General features: G+C 41.8%; 1 protein-coding gene across 3 annotated transcripts in view; it reads left to right on the top strand.

The window, feature by feature from the left end:
- The window catches only part of BZW2 (basic leucine zipper and W2 domains 2), a 63,910-nt gene that overhangs the window by 39,804 nt on the left and 3,282 nt on the right, over window positions 1–20,824 (top strand). For all 3 annotated transcript variants that reach the window (XM_067291621.1, XM_067291620.1, XM_067291622.1), the window contains 4 exons: window positions 2,750–2,859; window positions 4,854–5,024; window positions 5,500–5,646; window positions 10,072–10,210. In XM_067291621.1, coding sequence (XP_067147722.1) covers window positions 2,750–2,859; window positions 4,854–5,024; window positions 5,500–5,646; window positions 10,072–10,210 — 567 coding nt within the window. The remainder of the gene's footprint in view (window positions 1–2,749; window positions 2,860–4,853; window positions 5,025–5,499; window positions 5,647–10,071; window positions 10,211–20,824) is intronic.

Genomic DNA, 20,824 nt, shown 5'->3' with positions numbered 1-20,824 from the left:
GAAAAAATGCCAATTATGTTATGAACTTGTGTTTCTAGGAGCTCTAAATGTTTGTCAGAAGCTCACTTAACACCTTTGGTTGTCGGTTTATATTTACCAAAAATGTACTTGTGTCAGCATTTGAGAAAAAGGTTGTTCAATGAATGGTTTTGAATAGACTTTTTAAGGGGAAAGTAATTAAAGACATGATGATAAATGAAAAATAGAGAAAAGATCAAGGCTTAAAAAAACTAAATTGTACAAGAATAAATGTGATGCATTCCTTTGATTTATTTAAAAAAAAAAAGTGTGAGCAGGTGAGGTTAAATGTAAAACACAGGGAGAAACAATTAGGTGAGCTGAGGGAGTTGTTGATCAGAATGAGAATTGTAATGTTGGCAAAGAATTGGCTGAAAGGGAGGTTAGGGTAGATTGTGCTGACGCGAGATCTGTCAAGTTTGAGGGATGTTACCAATAACTGAACTCATTTTAGGGTTGCCTTTTTTCACTGTTGTCCTTACTTTTAGTGTCAAGTGTGTATGGGAAAAAAATGCCTTTGGGGGATGTCTAATATATTTCTAGCAGAGACAGAGAAGTGTCAAGGCACTGTTGAGACCTCTTCGGGGTTAAGTATACCCTTATTGTCACCCATGTTCAAAAACTAGAGCAAAAGCAAAGAACAGCTAACGAGGATAATCAATAAAATGAGTGGTTGAAATTGCTTTCTGCAAATAGGGCTGAAAGGGAAAACCAGAAGAAAAGAAAAGCTATTTACAGGAAAGGACAGTGGCAATACCCAAATAGAATATAGGAACTGGCCAATCATGTATTTGAACTGTAAATTATAAGGAAGTTTGAAAACATATGGTGAAGAGTGGTGAAGCCCTGGAACAACCTTTCTCTAATAATTGTAGTGGCACATAGTCTATCTCATTTAAAGATAAAACTTGAGAAAAGATTTAGGGACAGGATTGTTCGGACAGTGCTTGGTGACAGACAGTTCCATTTAATTTTGGTAGCTATTCCAGTGATCTGAAAGAAAGTATTTTTTGTTGCTGGTGTGCTTTTTTGCAGCTGGTCAGCCTTTTTGCTATTTTATGTTTGCTTTCATAAAGAAGTAGCATGTGGCCTAACAAGCTGCTGTGTGGATTTTACTGTTGTCTAATAAAAGGTGTGTTTCAAGCCAAACTCTGATATATGTGCTAGCAGACACTGCTGAAAGAGGGGTTATGATGGTGACACAGTGGAAAGATTTTGTTTGCATTTCCCCTGCCCTCCCATATGAATGGTTTAATATTGTCACAGCTATTCTCAGTTATTATATAGAACATGTGGACTGTGGATAGCTAGCTATAAATGTCTCTGACATCTTTATACAAGTTCAGCCAAAGCTCTGGAATGCATATGAACATCTTTCATATGCTGAACTGCGTTTTCATATTCAGAATTGTAGGTGTACATTATTATTAGGTCCCCTGTTAGCTGAAAAATGTTTGTCACTATTGAGTAGTCAGCTCATGTTTATTTACGATCTCGGCATCATGCTGATTTTATTTGGAACCTGATGTACAATACGTAAAACAAGCCCAAAGTAGTATTTTTCAGCCTCTCTTTTATGGCGTTGTGCATTCATAGTTTCATATAGTACTTCTCTAAGAATCATGTCTTACAGCCAAGTTCTTGAAATAAGGTTGGCAAAACTCTCATAATAGTCAGGATTTGTAATGAACATTATTAAAGTTTATACTGCTTGGGGAATGATCTCTTCCCTTCTTTGTTTAGTGACTCACTTAATCAATGTATCCTAGAAATAGAAAGAATGGATCCCTGTAAAGTAGCTAAGAATGACTTAGCTAGTTCCTACCGGTCAGTCCCACCAAGCTCTTAGAGCTTTAGGACTGTTTGGAGGTGAAACAGAAAACTGTGGCAATTGGCTGTAGCATAGGATGCCATTGTCATTATCACCATCCTCAATATTACTGTAAATATTGATGTTAATGTAGTATGGAGAAGCATTAACTGGCCTATAGAAGAACTTTTCAGCCAGGAAGAGATGTGTGTCCAGCTGCAGAACAGCTCTGCAGCTTCCTTCCCGGGCCCTGCACTTGCCACTTGTGGCTGAGTAGCAGAAGAGATGCGGTGGCGCCACTCTAGGGAAGCGTGTTGGAGGGAAAGAGATATGGAGCTCAGGGCTTATACCTCCGTTGGTAAAGCTATGACTAACTGAAGTAGAGCTCTAACAATGCAGAACACTATGTTGTGTCTCGGAAGGAGCTTCTTCCCCTTTAAATAGTATTTGCATGGTCCTACCAGCTACTAAATACCTCCTAGAAGGATGTGGTACAATCAGTAACCTTAAAGTTTAGTAAGTCCAGGACTTACCTAATTCAAAGGGGTTTTTAGTAAGTCTTTCAGTTCTTATTCCTGACTAGTCTCTATTTCCTGCCTTCATTTCCTAACTGATTTAATTCAGAATTTTTTGTTTTGCATTTGGCCTGGACTGTAAATTACAGAGGAAGGAAAAAACAATTGAAGGAAAAGCAGAAAGGAAGGTCTTTGAAAAGTTGAATGTAGAGGGGTAGAACAGAATGAGAAGATTTTCGAACAATGTAACGTACTTGAAAAAGTTAATACTGCATTAAGGAAAAAAATGTACACTTCAGCTCTACGTGTTTGTTCCTGTGGTCATAAAATGTATTCTTGTTCCATATTAAATTCTTGTAACCATGTTGAAAATTGCTGAAGCATGTTTTCTGTTTTTCTCAAACAGGGATTGCAGCTTCTTTTGCTGTAAAGCTTTTTAAAGCATGGATGGCAGAGAAAGATGCCAATTCTGTTACCTCTGCTTTAAGAAAAGCCAACCTAGATAAAAGATTGCTAGTAAGTACTATATATTTTCAGATATTCTTGTTTGTCATTGAGGAAAGGAAGAAAATAAAATTCAAATGATAGTTTCCTGTAGGCATGTTAACTCCCTCTTAGACTCCTTTAGCATTTTTTAAATATTTTGAATCATGGCAATATTGTTATGGCTGTGGCACTGATACAGGTTCAGGAGAATTAAATATCACATGTTTTTCCATTCTGTCTCTGTTTTTCTGTAGTTAAATGCCTTCTGAAAGGCATTTATATATAAGGGGCTCAGAAATTAATTAAATGTTTTTTCTCTAACAGGTGCTAATAAACCACACATCACCAGCAACTGTGTGTGAAGGCTTTTATTTTTTTGAAATATATTTTACCTTTGTATATAATTCAATATAAAGGGTGTGTGTTATCACAAATGATCAGAATGTAGCTTTCTGATGCAAGTGTTTAAATAGTATAGAGATAGTGCAATAAGCTAATTTTCCCACAGTATGGCCACTTGAGTAAGTTAAATGGTCTTATGGTGATGACAGCAGAGCTACTAGGAGCAATGCAGGAAAGCTTTCAGCCTTTTTACTCAAGCTTGTGTCCTGGGTTTATAGCAATGGCCTGAGGTGTTTAGAGTATATTTGAATATGCAGCAATATGTTGGGTGCCTTTCACTCCTACTGTCTTTCTGAAGGTCTGAAGATCAATATATCTTTTTTTTTAATTCTTAAAAAGATTGCTGTGGTAATCCAATGCAACATGCTACATCCTGTGTAGTACCACCCAGAGAGTTTCACCGGTATTTCCTGTTTCTGCCTCAATTTATATTTAGAGAAGAATCTTTCAAAAACAAAACATCCTTCTGCACCCCTTCATCTCTTCAATTCGTATGATTTTAAGAATCCAAATGATAAAGAATTTGCCACATAGCTGGGAAACTGGCTAATTAAACTGTTTATTAGAGAGGAAAAATAAAGCTAACTGTATCTTATTTCTGTTTCAAACTTTACTGACTAAAGCCTTCAGCTGTTTTACTCTCATTATGCTGCTATATTAAAAAGCCATCAAGTATCAGATGATGTTGCCTAGCACAGATGCCTTGATGAAAGTTTCTTCTTAATCTGCTTTTCAGAAAGTAAACAGATTGAAGGACTGCAGTTTCTTTGTTTTTTATATATATGTGTGTGTACATATATGTGTATATATATATACACATACATATATGTATACACATATATGTGTGTGTGTGTGTATATATATATGCCTATCCAGACCACAAATCATTCTTTTAGACACCAAGACTTGGCTTGTAAGCAAATACCATTGAATCCTTGCCAAGCTGGGGTATTAGTTGTAGCAATTTTTAAGAATCATTTTAACTTTTCTCAGTAGCTAGATTTTTCATAAGTCATAGATTTACAGTGTCTTTGAATTAGAAGTCATAAGCAGTCTCACATGCCTAGATGAGGTAATGCTAACAGTTTACATAACAAATTTTGATCTTTTATCACAAAAATTTTGAAATGGTTCATTAGACCAGATTTAACAGAGTAGTGATATTAGGCTGGGGTGCCTGAACCAGTTATATATTGCTAATATTTTAAAAGGTAAATGTAGAAACACTTGGAGGGCATAGTGAATGTGGTGAACATGTAATGGCTTTACCATCTTCTAGAATATTCTTGGAATTTGGAAAAGGTATAATGCCTCTAAGAGTTGTTGTTTTGAGTGACATCTTAAATTCACAACTATTAATGAGTATATGCACTTAATGTAGAGAGGGTGTTAAGTTTTTTGCATAACTGAATATTCATTTTCCCCCCCTCCTTCAATGAAACACAGCAACGTGAATGAAGTGTTGACTTTTCCAGTGTTAATACAATCACTGAGCTTTTTTTTTTTTTTAAAAGTGCAATAACAGGTGGCTAATGGAGTTCATTCTTAAAAAATATACGTTCTGCTCTATCAAGAAAGAATAATTAGCTGTTTATTTAACAGAGAGCATTTCTGTCTTTTAGGAACTATTTCCAGCCAACCGGCAGAATGTGGATCATTTTGCCAAGTATTTTACTGATGCAGGTCTAAAAGAGCTCTCGGATTTCCTTAGAGTTCAGCAGTCACTGGGGACTCGTAAAGAACTTCAGAAAGAACTACAAGAACGTCTCTCTCAGGAATGCCCAATTAAAGAGGTAAAGACTGTTTTTAAAAATGTTTGTTTATATAATCATAGTCAAAGACTTAAATAAACAGTAGGTAGAGAGGATCAGATGTAGGTGCCTTATAGGTTTCTTCCGATTTTCTTTAAGTTATCTTAATTTATTCATCAGTTCACTCTGCTTTCAAAAGACTAAAACAACAAAACGCCCTCTGGATTTTCAAGTGCAGTTGATTATTTTTGTGTCCCGGTGTCCTCGATGAGAATGCATTTTAGTTAACTGTTAACTGCTAGGGTGGATGGGAGGGAGAAAACTTGTAGCCAAGTAACAGTAGTGTTGCTGAATAAAAACATGCTAAATGCTTCCTTTTTATTATTATTATTCTAATTTTGTTTCTTATTATCTCTATATTGTGGTGGTACTTGTACTTGTAAATGACTGCAAATATTTGATAAGTCAGAGTTGACTGGAAATATTGTGTAAGACAGCAGTTTATTTCCTGCTCCAGGTAGTGCTTTATGTAAAAGAAGAAATGAAAAGAAATGAGCTGCCAGAGCCAGCAGTGATTGGTCTCCTCTGGACCTGTGTAATGAATGCTGTGGAGTGGAACAAGAAGGAAGAGCTGGTTGCAGAGCAAGCTCTTAAACATCTGAAGGTGTGTGCGTGGGTGAAGAGGGGAAGGGCTGCTGTCAATTTAACAGAATACATTCTATAGCTGTCAAGTTTTTACACCTTTAAATCCAGAAGATATAGGGTCTTGAGGGCTAATACTGATACCAAAGTATTGGAATATATTGTGTATAGTCTGTTCCCCTTTAGACAAGGTAATGCAAAAGTGAAAAGTTCAGATTATTGAGTACTATAGGATCCCCTGAGGCATGCAATGCAGAGAACTAGGTCAAAGTGAGGTGGTCATAGCTTAAGCATCTCTGCATTATGCTTTCCAGTACTGTGGACTCTGAGAGGCTTCCTGCCTTGGCCACAATGCTAAGCAAATGTTGAGAACCAGCTCTGCTCATACCTGACTAGTAACCCTGCTGGAACTGTTTTTGCAATGTCTTTGCCAGAGGCAAAGAAGTTTTGAGGGCATGGTGAGGCGGCACCTGTGCTGGCTTTGCATAGATCTTGCATGGCTGCTTAGCTCAATCTGTGTGAAAATGTTTCCTGCCTAAGCTGACTGTGAGAGCTGGGTAGGTACTTCTCAACTAACGAGTCAAGAGCTGGTTCTGCATAGAGCTGGCTGAGAGCTTGTGCGCTGTAAGCATGGTTATTCTCCAGTCCAGAATACTCTCCTGGTGGATATTCGTCGATAAGAGAACTGAATGCGTAGAAGTTCAGGTCGTAGTTTGCTAAGTGATGACAAATTGCTGGATCACAGTTAATAGTGGTACAAAAGCTCTCATAACCTTGGAAAAGGAATGATGCTGAGACATCAGAAGTCATTGTTATGGTTGGTATTCATCAGCAAAGTTTGGAAGAATTGTACAGTGTAAGACATTTGAACTGAGAACAGAGGCAGAGAGACTCTACAAATTAGTCCTCTGGTAAACCGTGAGCAAGAGAATTCTTCCTCACAGCTTGCACTGCAAAGATTGCCCAAAGACATTCTGTACCTTATTCTTTATGATGAATGGATTTTGAGCATGGTCAGAATTCCTTTCCTCTTCATATTGGATGCCTCTCCATACTTGAAGTTCCCATGTTGGTTTAGCTCCTACTGTTGCTGATCCTTTCATCTGAATTTGGTTTCCCAAGAGAGACATGTGTCACACTAAAAACATAGTTGTTTGGGATCTTGTATAGTCCTTAATGATAAAAGGGAATGCAGACCTTGAAATCTTCTCCAGCTGTAGGGACCCAAATAGCAGTAGAAAGATGGGATAGTTTACAAAACGAAAAGGAACATTGTTTTCTTGTTCTTTCAATATGGTAATTGATCATATCACTTGTGTTGTATCCCTTTAGGTTTATTGTCTAGTACTGTTGACTTGATGCCTTGTCCTACAGATCTCACTTACTGAATAGTCCATAGCCATGTGTGTAACCCCACTGAATCAAGCAAGTCATCTTGCCTAAATAAGATACACGTCTTTATATTTACGTCCACTGCTTAAAAACAGATGACAAATTTGTATGGGGTATTTAGTATTTGCACTTACAGGTAAGATTTTAACAGAAGCAACAGAAATAGAAATGTAGAATTCTCCAGCCTCTTCTTTACATTTCAGTGTTCAAAAATGAACAGTCTTTCCAATTCATATCCTATCTCTATGGATAGGTATAGACAGATCTTGGCTTCCTCTGGACTCCAAGCTGACCAGGTGTGTGACCTGATTCCAGAAGTCATGTAACTGTATTAGCATGGCACAAAGCCTAGTCCCTGTGTCCTCCTGTGTGTGGACATGTCCTGAAACAATCTGGAGTTTTTTTGCCTTGATGATGCAAGTCAGTATGCATATAATCACATACTTAAAGTGGAACATGACAGGTGATGTGATTTATTCTTGTATGACTGGATCTAACAGATAACTTTGACAAAGCATAATTTTCAGCACTGTGACATCTAGGCGCCAGTCTCTTGAAGTCATTAGACTCCTTTTAATAACTTGCATTGTTAGGAACTCGGTGAAAAGAAAAGAAGTACCAAGGCACGAAATATTAGTTTAAAGGGCTGAAGGTAAGAGAGAATCTTGATAGTCTAAGTGTTGCAGTGCTGTGTCAAAAAAATAACATTGTTTCTAAAGATGTGTTTATACCTTGTGACACACCACTAGAGGGGCCTAGGGGATTCTTTCGGATTCTGGGGTTAGTTGCACTGAACTTGAGAGATCATCATTTGTCAAGTGTGAGAATTTATTAGAGCTAAGAGGTTATAACAAAGCTAACAGTGTAGCAGAGCTAGAAATATAACAATACTGAAAATATAGATACATATCAGAGCTCTACAGTTCAATCACAGGTGCAGGTACAGTGACTGCTCTTGCCCTTTCCTCGAGGGCCACCCCTCTGGTATAGTTTTCCCCAGATTCTCAAGCAACGGGCGCACAGTATAGTGACTGCTCTCGCCCCTTATGGGCCACCCCTCTGGTATAGTTTTCCCTGGTTTCTCCTCACCATGCTGTTGACATCGGGGGCATCCCCACTGACGGGTGGGTCCTTGGGTCCACAGGCCAGCTGACCGTGGGTCCGAGTCCCCATAAGCATATGTGGTTGACTCTCTTTTATGCCCGGTTAGAGCAATGCCAGCCCACAGCTATACCAATACCAGCGTGCACATCAGCAGGTGACCCAGTGCTCAGCCCATGGCACTGCTCAGTTGGTAATAATGAGCCCATGAACTGGTCATTCTGGGTGGGGAATGGCTCCACAGCACCTAGATGTTTACGGTGTGGGTCTGCGGTGTCACTTCTCCTTTATCTAGTCTTGTCAATGATGGAGTCGGTGGAGGGTGTGCCCCCAGGCTACAGCAACCCCACAGTGTGGTGGTGCCAGCCGTGGTGCACCTGGGGTATGTTAACTCTTGGGGAGCTCCCAGAGCAAACCCCTCTTCTATGGGCTGCACCATCTGGAGTCCCACGCCTGCCTGTGTGGCGCCTGTCAATACATGAGGGAAATGAAAAACTAATTGCTAATGTTAGCTACTTTCTAGTCATTTTTCATAGTTAATTATGCAAAAGAGTTTCTTCCAAAACTAATGATGTATTCTGCCTTCCTAGCTGGCTGTTAGGACAGTTACTATGTGATTTCTTGCTCTCCCTTTCTGTAAATTAGTAGCTGATAATTATTTTGTAAAAGATATTCTGGACGAACCTTTCAAGTTTTATTTTATTTTCATCCATATTAATAGTTTTTCCAGTGGACATGTTAAGTAAAAACTTCAGGAATTAGTTCCTCATAAAAAAAAGTCCTAACATTTTAAGAATGGGTGCATCAATGCTGCTGGTTAGTATTTCATTATGATTGCATCAGTTAGGAGCCCTAGTCACAGACTGGAACTCCGTTATATAAAGGCACTACAAATGCAGCTGAAAAACACCAAACTGACAATGTCACTGAATATTATGAAGAAGGTTGAACTGATCAATGCAAGAACAATGTAAATAGTAACATTAAAGTATATCTATCCAGTGGCTCTGAAGACCAATGGTAATTTGTCTTCTCTTCGACTCTGAAAAAAACCTTTAATATTAGCTTAATTTTAAGATTGCAGTCTTAGCTGGACTCATTACAGGCTAAAGCTACTAATAAGAGCAAAGGAAATAGGAAAGATGAATAAAACATGGTAGCTTTTCAGAAAAGAGTGCATGAATTAAGGTCTCTCATTTTCTTTTGAGGGACTTTAATAATATAACAAAAGATAAAAAGGTAGCTGCTCCTAAAAATAAATAAATAAATAAAAGCTTCTTTTTGTTAAGCATTTTTTCTCATATTGAAAACTCTTAAAATTAAAACTTATGCTAACATCCTGGAAAAGACAATGAAGTGTACTGCTACTGTCTTGTCAGAGTATCATTAGCATTTAATACCATGCTTTGAAAATACGGTTCTCTGTCGAAGGAAAGGTCATCGTGAAAGTCTCACAGTGATAATGAGAAAAACTAATGACATTTGATCACAGTTAACCTGGAATAATTGAATTTTATTCTGTTACTTTAAGACTTCTGAAATCCTTGTGAGACTGGAGATTTGTATTTTCAGGAGCTTCATCCTTGAATTTCTTACATTGTGAACATGGAAAAAACATTATTCCTGAGTCAGTAGCATGCTATCTTGTAAAATGTACAAGCAGCAGTACTTCAACATATAAGCTTTATAAGTTCATTTTACAAAATGCTCTATCTAAACATAGCGCTGAAATTTAATTCACAGCGTGCTGCACATCTTACAAAATCTCATGGATCTTTATGCATGTGCATTGCATGTATTTAGGTAAATGCTGCTGGCAAGTAAATTCTAGGTTTCAGTGAAACTGTTTTTCAGGGATGAAATTCATGCTACCATACATTAGAAAAGTTTTTATTATTATTTTATTTCCAGTATATTGACATGCATTTTGCTTTTTACCCTGTCCCTCTTTCAGCAATATGCCCCCCTGCTTGCTGTCTTCAGCACTCAAGGCCAGTCGGAGTTAATCCTTCTCCAGAAGGTTCAGGAGTACTGTTATGACAACATCCACTTCATGAAAGCCTTTCAGAAGATAGTGGTACTCTTTTATAAAGGTAAGACTCTATATCCAGTGTTGTATGCTGTACATGAACATTGTACCTAGCATTAACTTGCACATGTTTTACTAAGTTATTAAGCATGTATTAGCCTATATTGCAGACAGGGCTAAACTCTTGATCTGCTAGAATGGTTAACTAGCAAGAGATTCCTTGAATGGCCCCCTTGTAGGAAGAACTGTTTTGAATACACATGATTCTCCAGTGGCATAGTTACTCTCTGTGCCAACCACCTACCTCTGCTATAATAGGAAACAGAAGTTCTCTGGGTGTTGCATATGGGAAAGGCTATGGTGAAACTGAACTCTGAAGTGCCTTACAAAGGTACTTCATGTTCCATGTGCCACCAGGAAAAGTCAAAACAAGCCCTTCTTTTTGTAACATTTATCTTGTAGTCAAGAAGCGTGAGCAGAATCGCAGCAACATCCACTGTCTGTTCAAGTACAGTTTAGCCCCAGTATAAAACCAGGACTAGCAAAATTTTTCTATAAATTCCTGATGTCCTGATGGGGCAGAGGGAGAAGAACTTGATTTTAATGAACATTAAAAGTGGAAACCTTCTTGTGGGGGAGATTGTTCATGGTTTTCTTGTTATTCTCCCCTGGCAGAATGAAGCTTTTTCCTTCTCAAAAGATGCTGTTCTTTCTCTGTTAAAGTGGATGGTACTTTTTGCTTTGCCCTTGATGGAAGAAAGACCAGGCCAGTTTTTCACTTCCGCTTTTCTTTTTCCTGTCAGTTTCCTGCAGATGCCATAATTTGAGGGATTTCATTTTTATTGTGAAGCTGACTTCTTAGCAAGTTTATTCAGATCGGGTTGTCATAGAAACGAATAGTTTGTTCTGTTTGTGATGTGTGGGTGCCAACCGGTTTGTTCTGACGTTCTTGCTATAAATAGTTGAAGGAGAAAAAGCAGCAGGAGTAGAAAGCCAGTATTGATCCTTGTTTCACACAGTTGTGTCCAGGTACGCTTTCAAAGCAAACGGGTTCAGATTGTTAGAACAGTTGCATGGCTTCAGAAGGTAAAACTAGATGAATCAGATGAATTTATTTCCATCCTCACTGGGTCAATATGGGGCCTCAATGATTAAATGAAAAAACAATAAACCTTTTTGTCCATCTGCCCTCAAATTCTAAAATTTGTAAAGACTGTTAATGACTAAGGAAAAACTTGAAACTGCAACCTGCAGCAAGCACTTTATTCAATTTTCTTTAGAAAAGAAAATTCACTTTGGGCATGCTGAATGAGCACTGTAACGGCTGTGCATTCAAACCATAAACTATGGTTAAAACAGGAATAGTTTTGTATAGGATTCCTTTCAAAGTTTTTGTGAAGTCATTACTGCATTAGTCTGCAAGAGCAACCTTGACATTCTGAAGTATTTAAAAAAAAAAAATCACTAAGGTGTACATTAAAATTAATCAGCTGCTCCAAAAACCCAGTTCCCACCTACTCCACTCACCCTACATGCCCTTGTTATGACTCTGAAGATATACTTGCGGGAAGACTTGTTAGGAAGGATGAGAAGATTTTAGCCTTAGCACTACAGGTGCCATGACATTATTTAGGATTCCCATAGTGTCTAGAAGAGTGTTTGGATCAACTGTATGGTACATCCTGGAATTGTTCTACAGTGAGTTCAGTGTGTCCAGAATGTAAAATATTCACAGTGCATGTGCCTATATTTCTGTCTAGGATATCTTGGGCAGAAATAGGCATGCTGAAGCATCTGCTTCTCTAGCATATGATGCAGTCGTGCAGCAGCACAGCTGCCACCCATTCGTTAGTCCATTTAGACTGAAGCTGCATCTGTCCTGTTTAGCAGATATACTGCTGCCTGCTAGCAATTGCTAGCCTGGCTTTACAGCCACCAGGCATAGGGCCCTTCTGAGTGCTGGACTCAGGAAGTCATCAACTCCATTTGTTTAAAGCAGCTTTGGAGTCTGACAGCGTCCGTTGGCCAAGGACATACTACTGGATTAACCAGGAAAGGCTTTGGGAGCATTAGTCCTCCTATTTCTCCTACATAATATTATCATGCTTTAACTGCTTATGGCTTTGGCTTGTCCAGAGTTGTGAGAAGGATACGAGCCTGAACTGGGGCCTGAGCACTGCCTGGGCCTGCATCTGCTTCATTTCAATGCTCATGGATCTTCCCTACCCTTCTTTCCAGTTCACACCTACCACTAGAAATGAGCCACCAGGTCCTTTTGGGCTCTTATGCTTTATTACAGTTTCATTGCTTATGAGAGCCTATCTTCTGTTTACTAACAGTCAAGGACAACAACCCTATTACTGGCTATGGTATGGTTGGTGGTGAGGGAACAGAAGCCCCTCTTCCCCTTTTTTGTTATGTTTCAACTGTAAGCTCCATAGGATTTGGAAAGGTTTCAGAGTACCCGATGAACTTTTTCTAGTGACAAATTGGAGTATCTGTGGATGACCAAATCATTAATGTAGCTTTCCACCAGCAGGCATGTGGACACTTTATTGCTTATTACTCATTATGAAGGAGTATTTCCTCGGCATGAAGATAGTCATCAGTGATGGGCACCAAGTGCCACCTGTGCTTTGATAAATTTAGTTGTATGACTACTCTCTCATGGATGTATCCAGCATCTTGCATTTAAATGCTCCCTATTTCCATCATAAAATAGCCCTTGGATTACTTTCCTGAAAATTACCTGGAAATACCTGAACGTATCAGCAGAAATGGTTGAGCTCATTAGCATCTGAAAGGCCTGAAAGTCTGGGTTTTTCTTCTGAAATCTGTCCTGTCTGTAAACAAGCAGGAATATCCCTTCTTCCTCCAGCCAAAACCCAAGCCCCTTTTTTTCATACATGGTAGCAGCTTTTTACACATATAGGTATAATCTGCAAAAGTAGTTCTATAGCTGTTTAAAGCTTGTTGGCTTTATTATATCTTTGTGCTCCTGCTACAGTAGAGGAAAAAGCTGGCCAATTCTACACTGAGCCGTGGGTATGTCATTGCTCTCTGGTTACCACTAAAAGCCAGTAAAATTGTAATCAACATTTAAGCCAGTCTTAGAGCACAGCAACAGGATCAGAAATGTATGGCAACAAGTTGTAGATCACTTCTACAAAATAACCCATGATCTGTGCAATATGTTCTCTGTCTTTTTTTTAAACTTTTCATGAGAACCTGTATGTAGATTCTGTTTGAGTTGATTGTCAAAGCCACCTAGCTTTTTCTAAGTGTCTAGAACTTACTGTTTGGTCGTAATTTTATTGGATGAGGTGGTGGTGGGGCTTTTACTTGCATCTAGCTCTTAGATGTTTTAAACAAAAGTACCAATAATAAAAGACCTAGAACTTTAATGTCTAATGAGAAGAAATAGACTATACTGGATCTACAAAGCCTGACCCAATACCAAGCTAAAATCAGTGGAAGCTTTCTATTTTCTTTTTTGCCTAAAATATTCTATTTTTATTCAATATATTTGTAACTATGTAGAAGAGCACTAGTCCTTGATATTGTCTTACAAACTGCTAGAACTATATTTCATCATTTAAAAAAAACCTGCCAATTTCATGTTGACCATACACTCTTAACAATAACTGTAGAATAAGAAAATTACAGCATTTTCCTGAGTGACATCTGCTGAGTTGCCAGCTTCTTTGCTGGCTGTACATGAGCTGTAAGATATGTTGGTTTTCAGTGCATTCACGTTGCCCTGCATCTCTTAATTGCACACAATGTGCAATGTGTGTAAAATAAGCATGGTTATTATTGGATTACGTGCTGTATACCATATTCACTTGCAAAGCCTCCTTTCTTTTTGTTTGTGTCCAGCACAGAGGTTTCAAGTGTGAAATCTTGGAGCTATTGAAGTTAATAGCCATTTCTTTCATGAAGATCAGAATTTTTCACCCTTTGGACTGAAAACACCCTTAACAGGCACAATATCGTCTGTACCATTGCATTAGAATTCAAGTCAACATTTATGAAATACTGAAAGAATCAGAAGCACCCAAATTTGCTGCAGCATAATTAGGCCTCAGAGAAACTAATCTGCAGTCTTCTCGTAACCAGAAGATGCAAACTATCTTCTCAAAGAAATGTGCTATGAATCCTGCACTTACAAGAAGCAAGTCTTCAAGCTCCACTTGACAAACAGGTTTTGTTTTTTTGATGGAACACAACTTTCTCTAAACTTTCATTATTGAGTTACCTTCTTTTGATACAGGATGCAAACTTTTCCCAGCAGAAAATTGTGTACCATAAAGACTCATTCTGCCATAACTATACTGTGGGTAGCATTCCTTGTATTGAGAGAGCCCTTGCCTAAGGCTGTGTCCTCCCAGCAGAGTTAGATGCAGTAGAGTTGAGCTGAATCATGCTGATTGATTGATTGCACTAGCAACTAGGGTATGCTTTGCCCTTTACCACTGATAGCTATGCAGTTCGAGTTAAAAGCAACAGAATCACAGAATCGCTGAGGTTGGAAGGGACCTCAGGAGATCATCTAGTCCAACCCCCCTGCTCAAGCAGGGTCACCTAGAGCACATTGCACAGGATTGCATCCAGGCGTGTTTTGAATATCTCCAGAGAAGGAGACTCCACAACCTCTCTGGGCAGCCTGTTCCAGTGCTCTGTCACCCTCACAGTGAAGAAGTTTTTCCTCATGTTCAGATGGAAGTGTCTGTGTTTCAGTTTGTGCCCATTGCCTCGCGTCCTGTCACTGGGCACCACTGAAAAGAGTCTGGTCCCATCCTCTCGACACCCTCCCTTCAGATACTTGTACACATTAATAAGATCTCCTCTCAGCCTTCTCTTCTCCAGGCTGAACAGGCCCAGCTCTCTCAGCCTTTCCTCATAAGAGAGATGTTCCAGTCCCCTAATCATCTTAGTAGCCCTTCGCTGGACTTGCTCCAGTAGTGCCACATCCCTCTTGTACCGGGGAGCCCAGAACTGGACACAGTACTCCAGATGTGGCCTCACCAGGGCTGAGTAGAGGGGGAGAATCACCTCCCTCGACCTGCTGGCAACACCCTTCCTGATGCGCCCCAGGATACCATTGGCCTTCTTGGCCACAAGGGCACATTGCTGCCTCATGCTTAACTTGGTGTCCACCAGCACTCCCAGGTCCTTCTTGGCAGAGCTGCTTTCCAGCAGGTCAGCCCCCAACCTGTACTGGTGCATGGGGTTATTCCTCCCTAGGTGCAGGACCCTGCACTTGCCTTTGTTGAACTTCAGGAGGTTCCTCTCCGCCCACCTCTCCAGCCTGTCCAGGTCTCTCTGAATGGCAGCACAGCCCTCTGGTGTATCCGCCACTCCTCCCAGTTTGGTATCATCAGCAAACTTGCTGAGAGTGCACTCTGTGCCTTCATCCAGGTCATTGATGAAGAAGTTGAACAAGGCTGGACCCAGTACTGACCCCTGGGGGACACCGCTAGCTACAGGCCTCCAACTAGACTCTGCACCGCTGATCACAGCCCTCTGAGCTCTGCCATTCAGCCAGTTCTCAATCCACCTCACTGTCCACTCGTCTAGCCCATACTTCCTGAGCTTGCCTATGAGGATGTTAGGGGAGACAGTGTCAAAAGCCTTGCTGAAGTCAAGGTAGACAACATCCACTGCTCTCCCCTCATCTACCCAGCCAGTCATTCCATCACAGAAGGCTATCAGATTGGTTAAGCATGATTTCCCCTTGGTGAAGCCATGCTGACTACTCCTGATCACTTTCTTGTCCTCCACATGCTTGGAGATGGCCTTCAGGATGAGCTGCTGCATCACCTTTCCAGGGATGGAGGTGAGGCTGACTGGCCTGTAGTTGCCTGGGTCCTCCTTCTTGCCCTTTTTGAAGACTGGGGTGACACTGGCTTTCTTCCAGTCTTCAGGCACCTCTCCTGTTCTCCATGACCTTTCAAAGATGATGGAGAGTGGCTTAGCAATGACATCCGCCAGCTCCCTCAGCACTCGTGGGTGCATCCCTTTGGAGCCCATGGATTTGTGGGTGTCAAGTTTGCTTAAATGATCTCTAACCCAGTCCTCCTCCACCAAGGGAAAGTCTTCCTTTCTCCAGACTTTCTCTCGTCTCCAGGGTCTGGGGTTCCTGAGGGCTGGCCTGAGCAGTAAAGACTGAAGCAAAGAAGGCATTCAGTAACTCTGCCTTCTCTGCATCCTTTGTCACCAGGGCACCCACCCCATTCAGCAAAGGGCCCACATTTTCCCTAGTCTTCCTTTTGCTACTGATGTATTTGAAGAAGCCCTTCTTGTTGTCCTTGACATCTCTAGCCAGATTTAATTCCAAACGGGCCTTAGCCTTCCTCGTCGCATCCCTGCATACTCTGACAACATTCCTATATTCCTCCCAAGTGGCCTGTCCCCCTTTCCACTTTCTGTATACTTCCTTCTTCTGGTTGAGTTTTGCCAGGAGCTCCTTGCTCATCCATGCAGGTCTCCTACCTCCTTTGCTTGACTTCCTACTCACAGGGATGCACCGCTCTTGATCCTGGAGGAGGTGATGTTTGAATATTAACCAGCTCTCTTGAATGCCCCCTCCTTCTAGGGCCCTAACCCATGGGATTTCTCCAAGTAGGTCCCTGAAGAGGCCAAAGTTTGCTCTCCTGAAGTCCAGGGTTGCGATCCTACTTAGTGCCCTGCTGCCTCCTCGCAGGATCCTGAACTCCACCATCTCATGGTCACTGCAGCCAAGGCAGCCCCCGACCTTCACATCTTCCACCAGTCCTTCTTTGTTTGTTAGTACAAGGTCCAGCAGCACACCTCTCCTTGCTGGCTCCTCCACCACCTGTGTCAAGAAGTTGTCACCAATGCTCTGCAGGAACCTCTGGGACTGTTTGTGCCTAGCTGTGTTGTCTTTCCAGCAGATATCAGGGATGTTGAAGTCCCCCATGAGAACCAGGGCCTGGGATTGTGAGGCTACTTCCAGCTGTCTGTAAAAGGCCTCATCGACTTCCTCTTCCTGATCAGGTGGCCTGTAGTAAACACCCACCACAGTGTCACCCATGCTAGCCTGCCCTTTAATCCTTACCCATAAGTTCTCGACTCACTTTTCATCCACCCCTAGGCACAGCTCAATACATTCCAGTTGCTCTCTCACATAAAGAGCAACTCCACCACCTCGCTTTCCTGGCCTGTCTTTCCTAAAAAGCACATAGCCATCCATGACAGCACTCCAGTCATGCGAGCTATCCCACCATGTCTCTGTAATGGCAATGAGATCATGGCCCTGTGACTGCACACATATCTCTAGTTCTTCCTGTTTGTTCCCCAAGCTGCGTGCATTGGTGTACAGGCATTTCAGAGAGGTGATCGAGCATGCAGCTTTCCCAGGAGGGGTAAAAGAGGATCCTCCATAGCCACATCCCATGCGCACTTCCCTGGCTGCATTCACCTTCTGGAGGCATCCTGACTTGAGCAGTCTTTTGCCAGCTACCCTGGCACTATAACTCTCCCCTTCCCCTGTCTTTCCTAGTTTAAAGCCCCCCTTACCAGGTTGGCCAACCTGTTGGCAAAGACCCGCGTGCCCCGCCTCGTGAGGTGGATCCCATCTCTCGCCATCAGTTGTCGATCTTCAGACAGGGTCCCATGGTCATAGAAACCAAAACCCTATTGCCAACACCAGCGGTGCAGCCAGTCATTAACTTGGAAAGTCCGTCTCCTCCTCCTCTCATCCATCCTCCTCACTGGCAGGATTGAGGAGAAGATGACCTGGGCTCCCAGACCCTTGACCACCATCCCCAGAGCTCCGAAATCCTGCTTGATGGTCTCCAGTTTGCCCTTGGTGTCATTGGCGCCCACATGGAAGAGCAGCAGTGGGTAATAGTCTGAAGCGTGGACAAGCCTTGGCAGTCTTTCCATGACATCTCTCACACAAGCCCCTGGCAGGCCACAAACCTCTCTAGACATGAGGTCAGGTCGGCAGATAGATGCCTCCGTCCCCTGCAGCAGGGAGTCCCCCACAACAATCACCCGCCGCTTCTTCCGGGCATTCCAGCAAGGCACAGGGTCTGTTTTCCCAGGTACTTCCCTTGCAGCCATGCCCATCTCCTCCTTATCCTGGAGGGCACTAAACCTGTTCTTCAGCTGCAAGTCTTTGGGAGGAGTAGGAGCCTTTCTCCTCCCACCAGCAGTGACCAGTTTCCAGCCTTCTTCTATGATGTACTGTTTCACACGGCACAGAGCCCTCTGGCAACTCCACTGCTGTGAGGGGTTGGGACTCCTGGAGCTGCACAGTCTCTGAGAATACCCTGTCTATCTCTTGCTCTGCTTCTCGGATGCTGCGCAGCCTACTGACCTCCTCCTGTAACTCCCTTACCTGACAAGGCAACTCGCCAACAGCAGCACACCTCCTGCAGGAGAGCTGGCTGCCAGCCCAGGCCTCCCGGAGAGGCCCCAAGCACTCCCTGCAGCCTGAGACCTGCAGAGCTGCATCTGCTGTCAGAGGGTCGGTCTGGGTCGCAGCCTCTGACACAGCAACTCCAACAGCCGCTGGGGAACACGCTGTGCGGCATGTCACAGCCATACTTGAGGAAACGTACACCACAGGCAACAGAAACAAAGGTTCCTTCATGCACAAACTGCTGCCTTTGTGCACTGCCTCTGGGAGTTGTGCTCTAGGCCTGGCTCTTATATAGGCCTCTCCCCAGCACTGGCCAAGAGGGTGCTTGACCCGCCCTAATCAAGGGCCACTGGGATCAAAGGCCCCAACTCCCTCTGGTCAGGGCAACCAAGAGAGCTCGTTAGCAGCAGCCACTACTAGCTAGAGCTTCTCCCAGGAACAATGCATTTAAACTGAGGGATTTAGTGCAGAGCTGAGACCTAAACTTCAAGTAGCATTCCAGTTCACCCTGCAGTAAAGACCTTGGGCTTTTCAGAGTCTCTGCTTTGGAATGTCTCCCTTTGAAGACGGATATCACTTGAGGCTCTGGCAGTGGGTGGTTTGAGTGGCAGTTGGCTGCACCTGCAGGAAAACCAGCTCCCTCTTGGGCTGACAGCCTGGGACTGCAATGAAAATGATGTGCACACACCCACAAACCACAGTGTTCAGCTTCAGCACTTTAAACATATCTATAATTAGGTTTAATGAGAAATAACTATATATATAAAATGAATCATTCCCTTTCTCCTCTCCTCCCCACTCTGTGTTCCCATTGCTTCAAAGCAACCTAGGGGTATGATTAACTACACCCTATCCTGCTTGATTGCTTAATTGAGCATCTCTGTGCTGACAGGAGAATATCATCTCTTATGAGCACTGGAGGCATGAATGTATTACAAATAATATTGCTCAGAAATGAAAGCAGAGTTGCAGTTGTCCTTTTTGTAGTTGAATGCATTTTTATTTTTTCTCTGCTGGTGTAGGAGGCTTACTGTTATGAAATTATATACAGGCAAATTTCTCATCCGCTTAACCTGAGGATGTTTTAATCTTCCAGGCACATAGTGGGATTGCTTGCTCCTATATCACTTTTATTTGTATGGGGTTTTTCCCCTTGGCATCCTGGATTTAGACCATATACGGTTGTTATAATGCTGGCCCATTAACACAGGCTCTGCTTTTGCGACAAACCCATTGAGCTTATAGGCTGCAAATCAAGAATATAGGCTTAAATCCTGTTTACTCTCAGACTGAGGTATGTGCCTACCTGTAGGCCCTTGGTTTTACAATATCCTAAATATGGATTGTAATGCAGCAACTTCTGCAACTTCAGCAACTGCTTCTGCAGTTTTTTCCATATGGCCACTTTGTGTTTTTAAATGTCCACAACACCCAACAGCTAGCTCGGGGGCAGGTCTACTCATTTTTTCTAAAATCTCTTCTGATTTTTTTGCCTGTTCCCTAAGGATCACAATCTGTGGCACAGCTTGAGTAATTCTGAGATGTAGTAGTGTGAACTTTCAGGATTCTGCAGTGAAGCTTTTTATGTACAGGGATTAAATTCCAATTTCATGACAGTCCATGTGAAATATGTTTGAAGCTTGCTCAATGAAAATCCTGATGTGTTAAATGCTGTAATGTCTGTGAGATGTTGCTAAAGATTGTCAGCAAGTATTTAATGCAAAATGTTTGAAAGCTCTTTCTTTGCTCCGTGTTTCTGTTACTTTTCAAGTTCAATATTGTGGGCTGTGATTTCAGAAAGACAGTTCTATGTGTCACTTGCACAATTCTCAAAGCACAATCTATCTGCACTGGAAGAAGCACACAGGCAGTGCAGTCCTATTTTCTTTGTTTTCAACTTTTCTGTCATTTGCGGCAAACTGCAGAAGAGGTTTTATTTTGAAAAAGCGTCTGAGAGACAAGGTAACTTCCACTCACCTTTTCACTAAATTCCAAATTTCTGGGGAGACTTTTTCTATTCAATCACCATTGGATGTCTTGGGATAGTTTTAAGTTCACCCCCATTCTAGGTTGCTTCCGTCTGTTTATCAGCAGTGTATGTGAAATGTGTCTGGTCTCAGTCTCATTCCCATTGGATCAGATGCTTTCATTTCATTTATTTTGGTTGGCCTTCTTCCCTTCACTGCCACATCTGCTATAGCCTTTAAGCTGAAGCAGAAGATGATGGTGGTCCTTAAGAGGTCAGGCTGGCACTTCAGCAGGTAGATGCTAAATGGGTGAGACAAC

The sequence above is a fragment of the Apteryx mantelli genome, chromosome 2 (assembly GCF_036417845.1).
Source record: "Apteryx mantelli isolate bAptMan1 chromosome 2, bAptMan1.hap1, whole genome shotgun sequence".
NCBI classification, from domain to species: Eukaryota; Metazoa; Chordata; class Aves; order Apterygiformes; family Apterygidae; genus Apteryx; species Apteryx mantelli.
The sequence above is the reverse complement of the archived record's forward strand: the minus strand, read 5'-3'. Positions and strand labels throughout refer to the sequence as shown.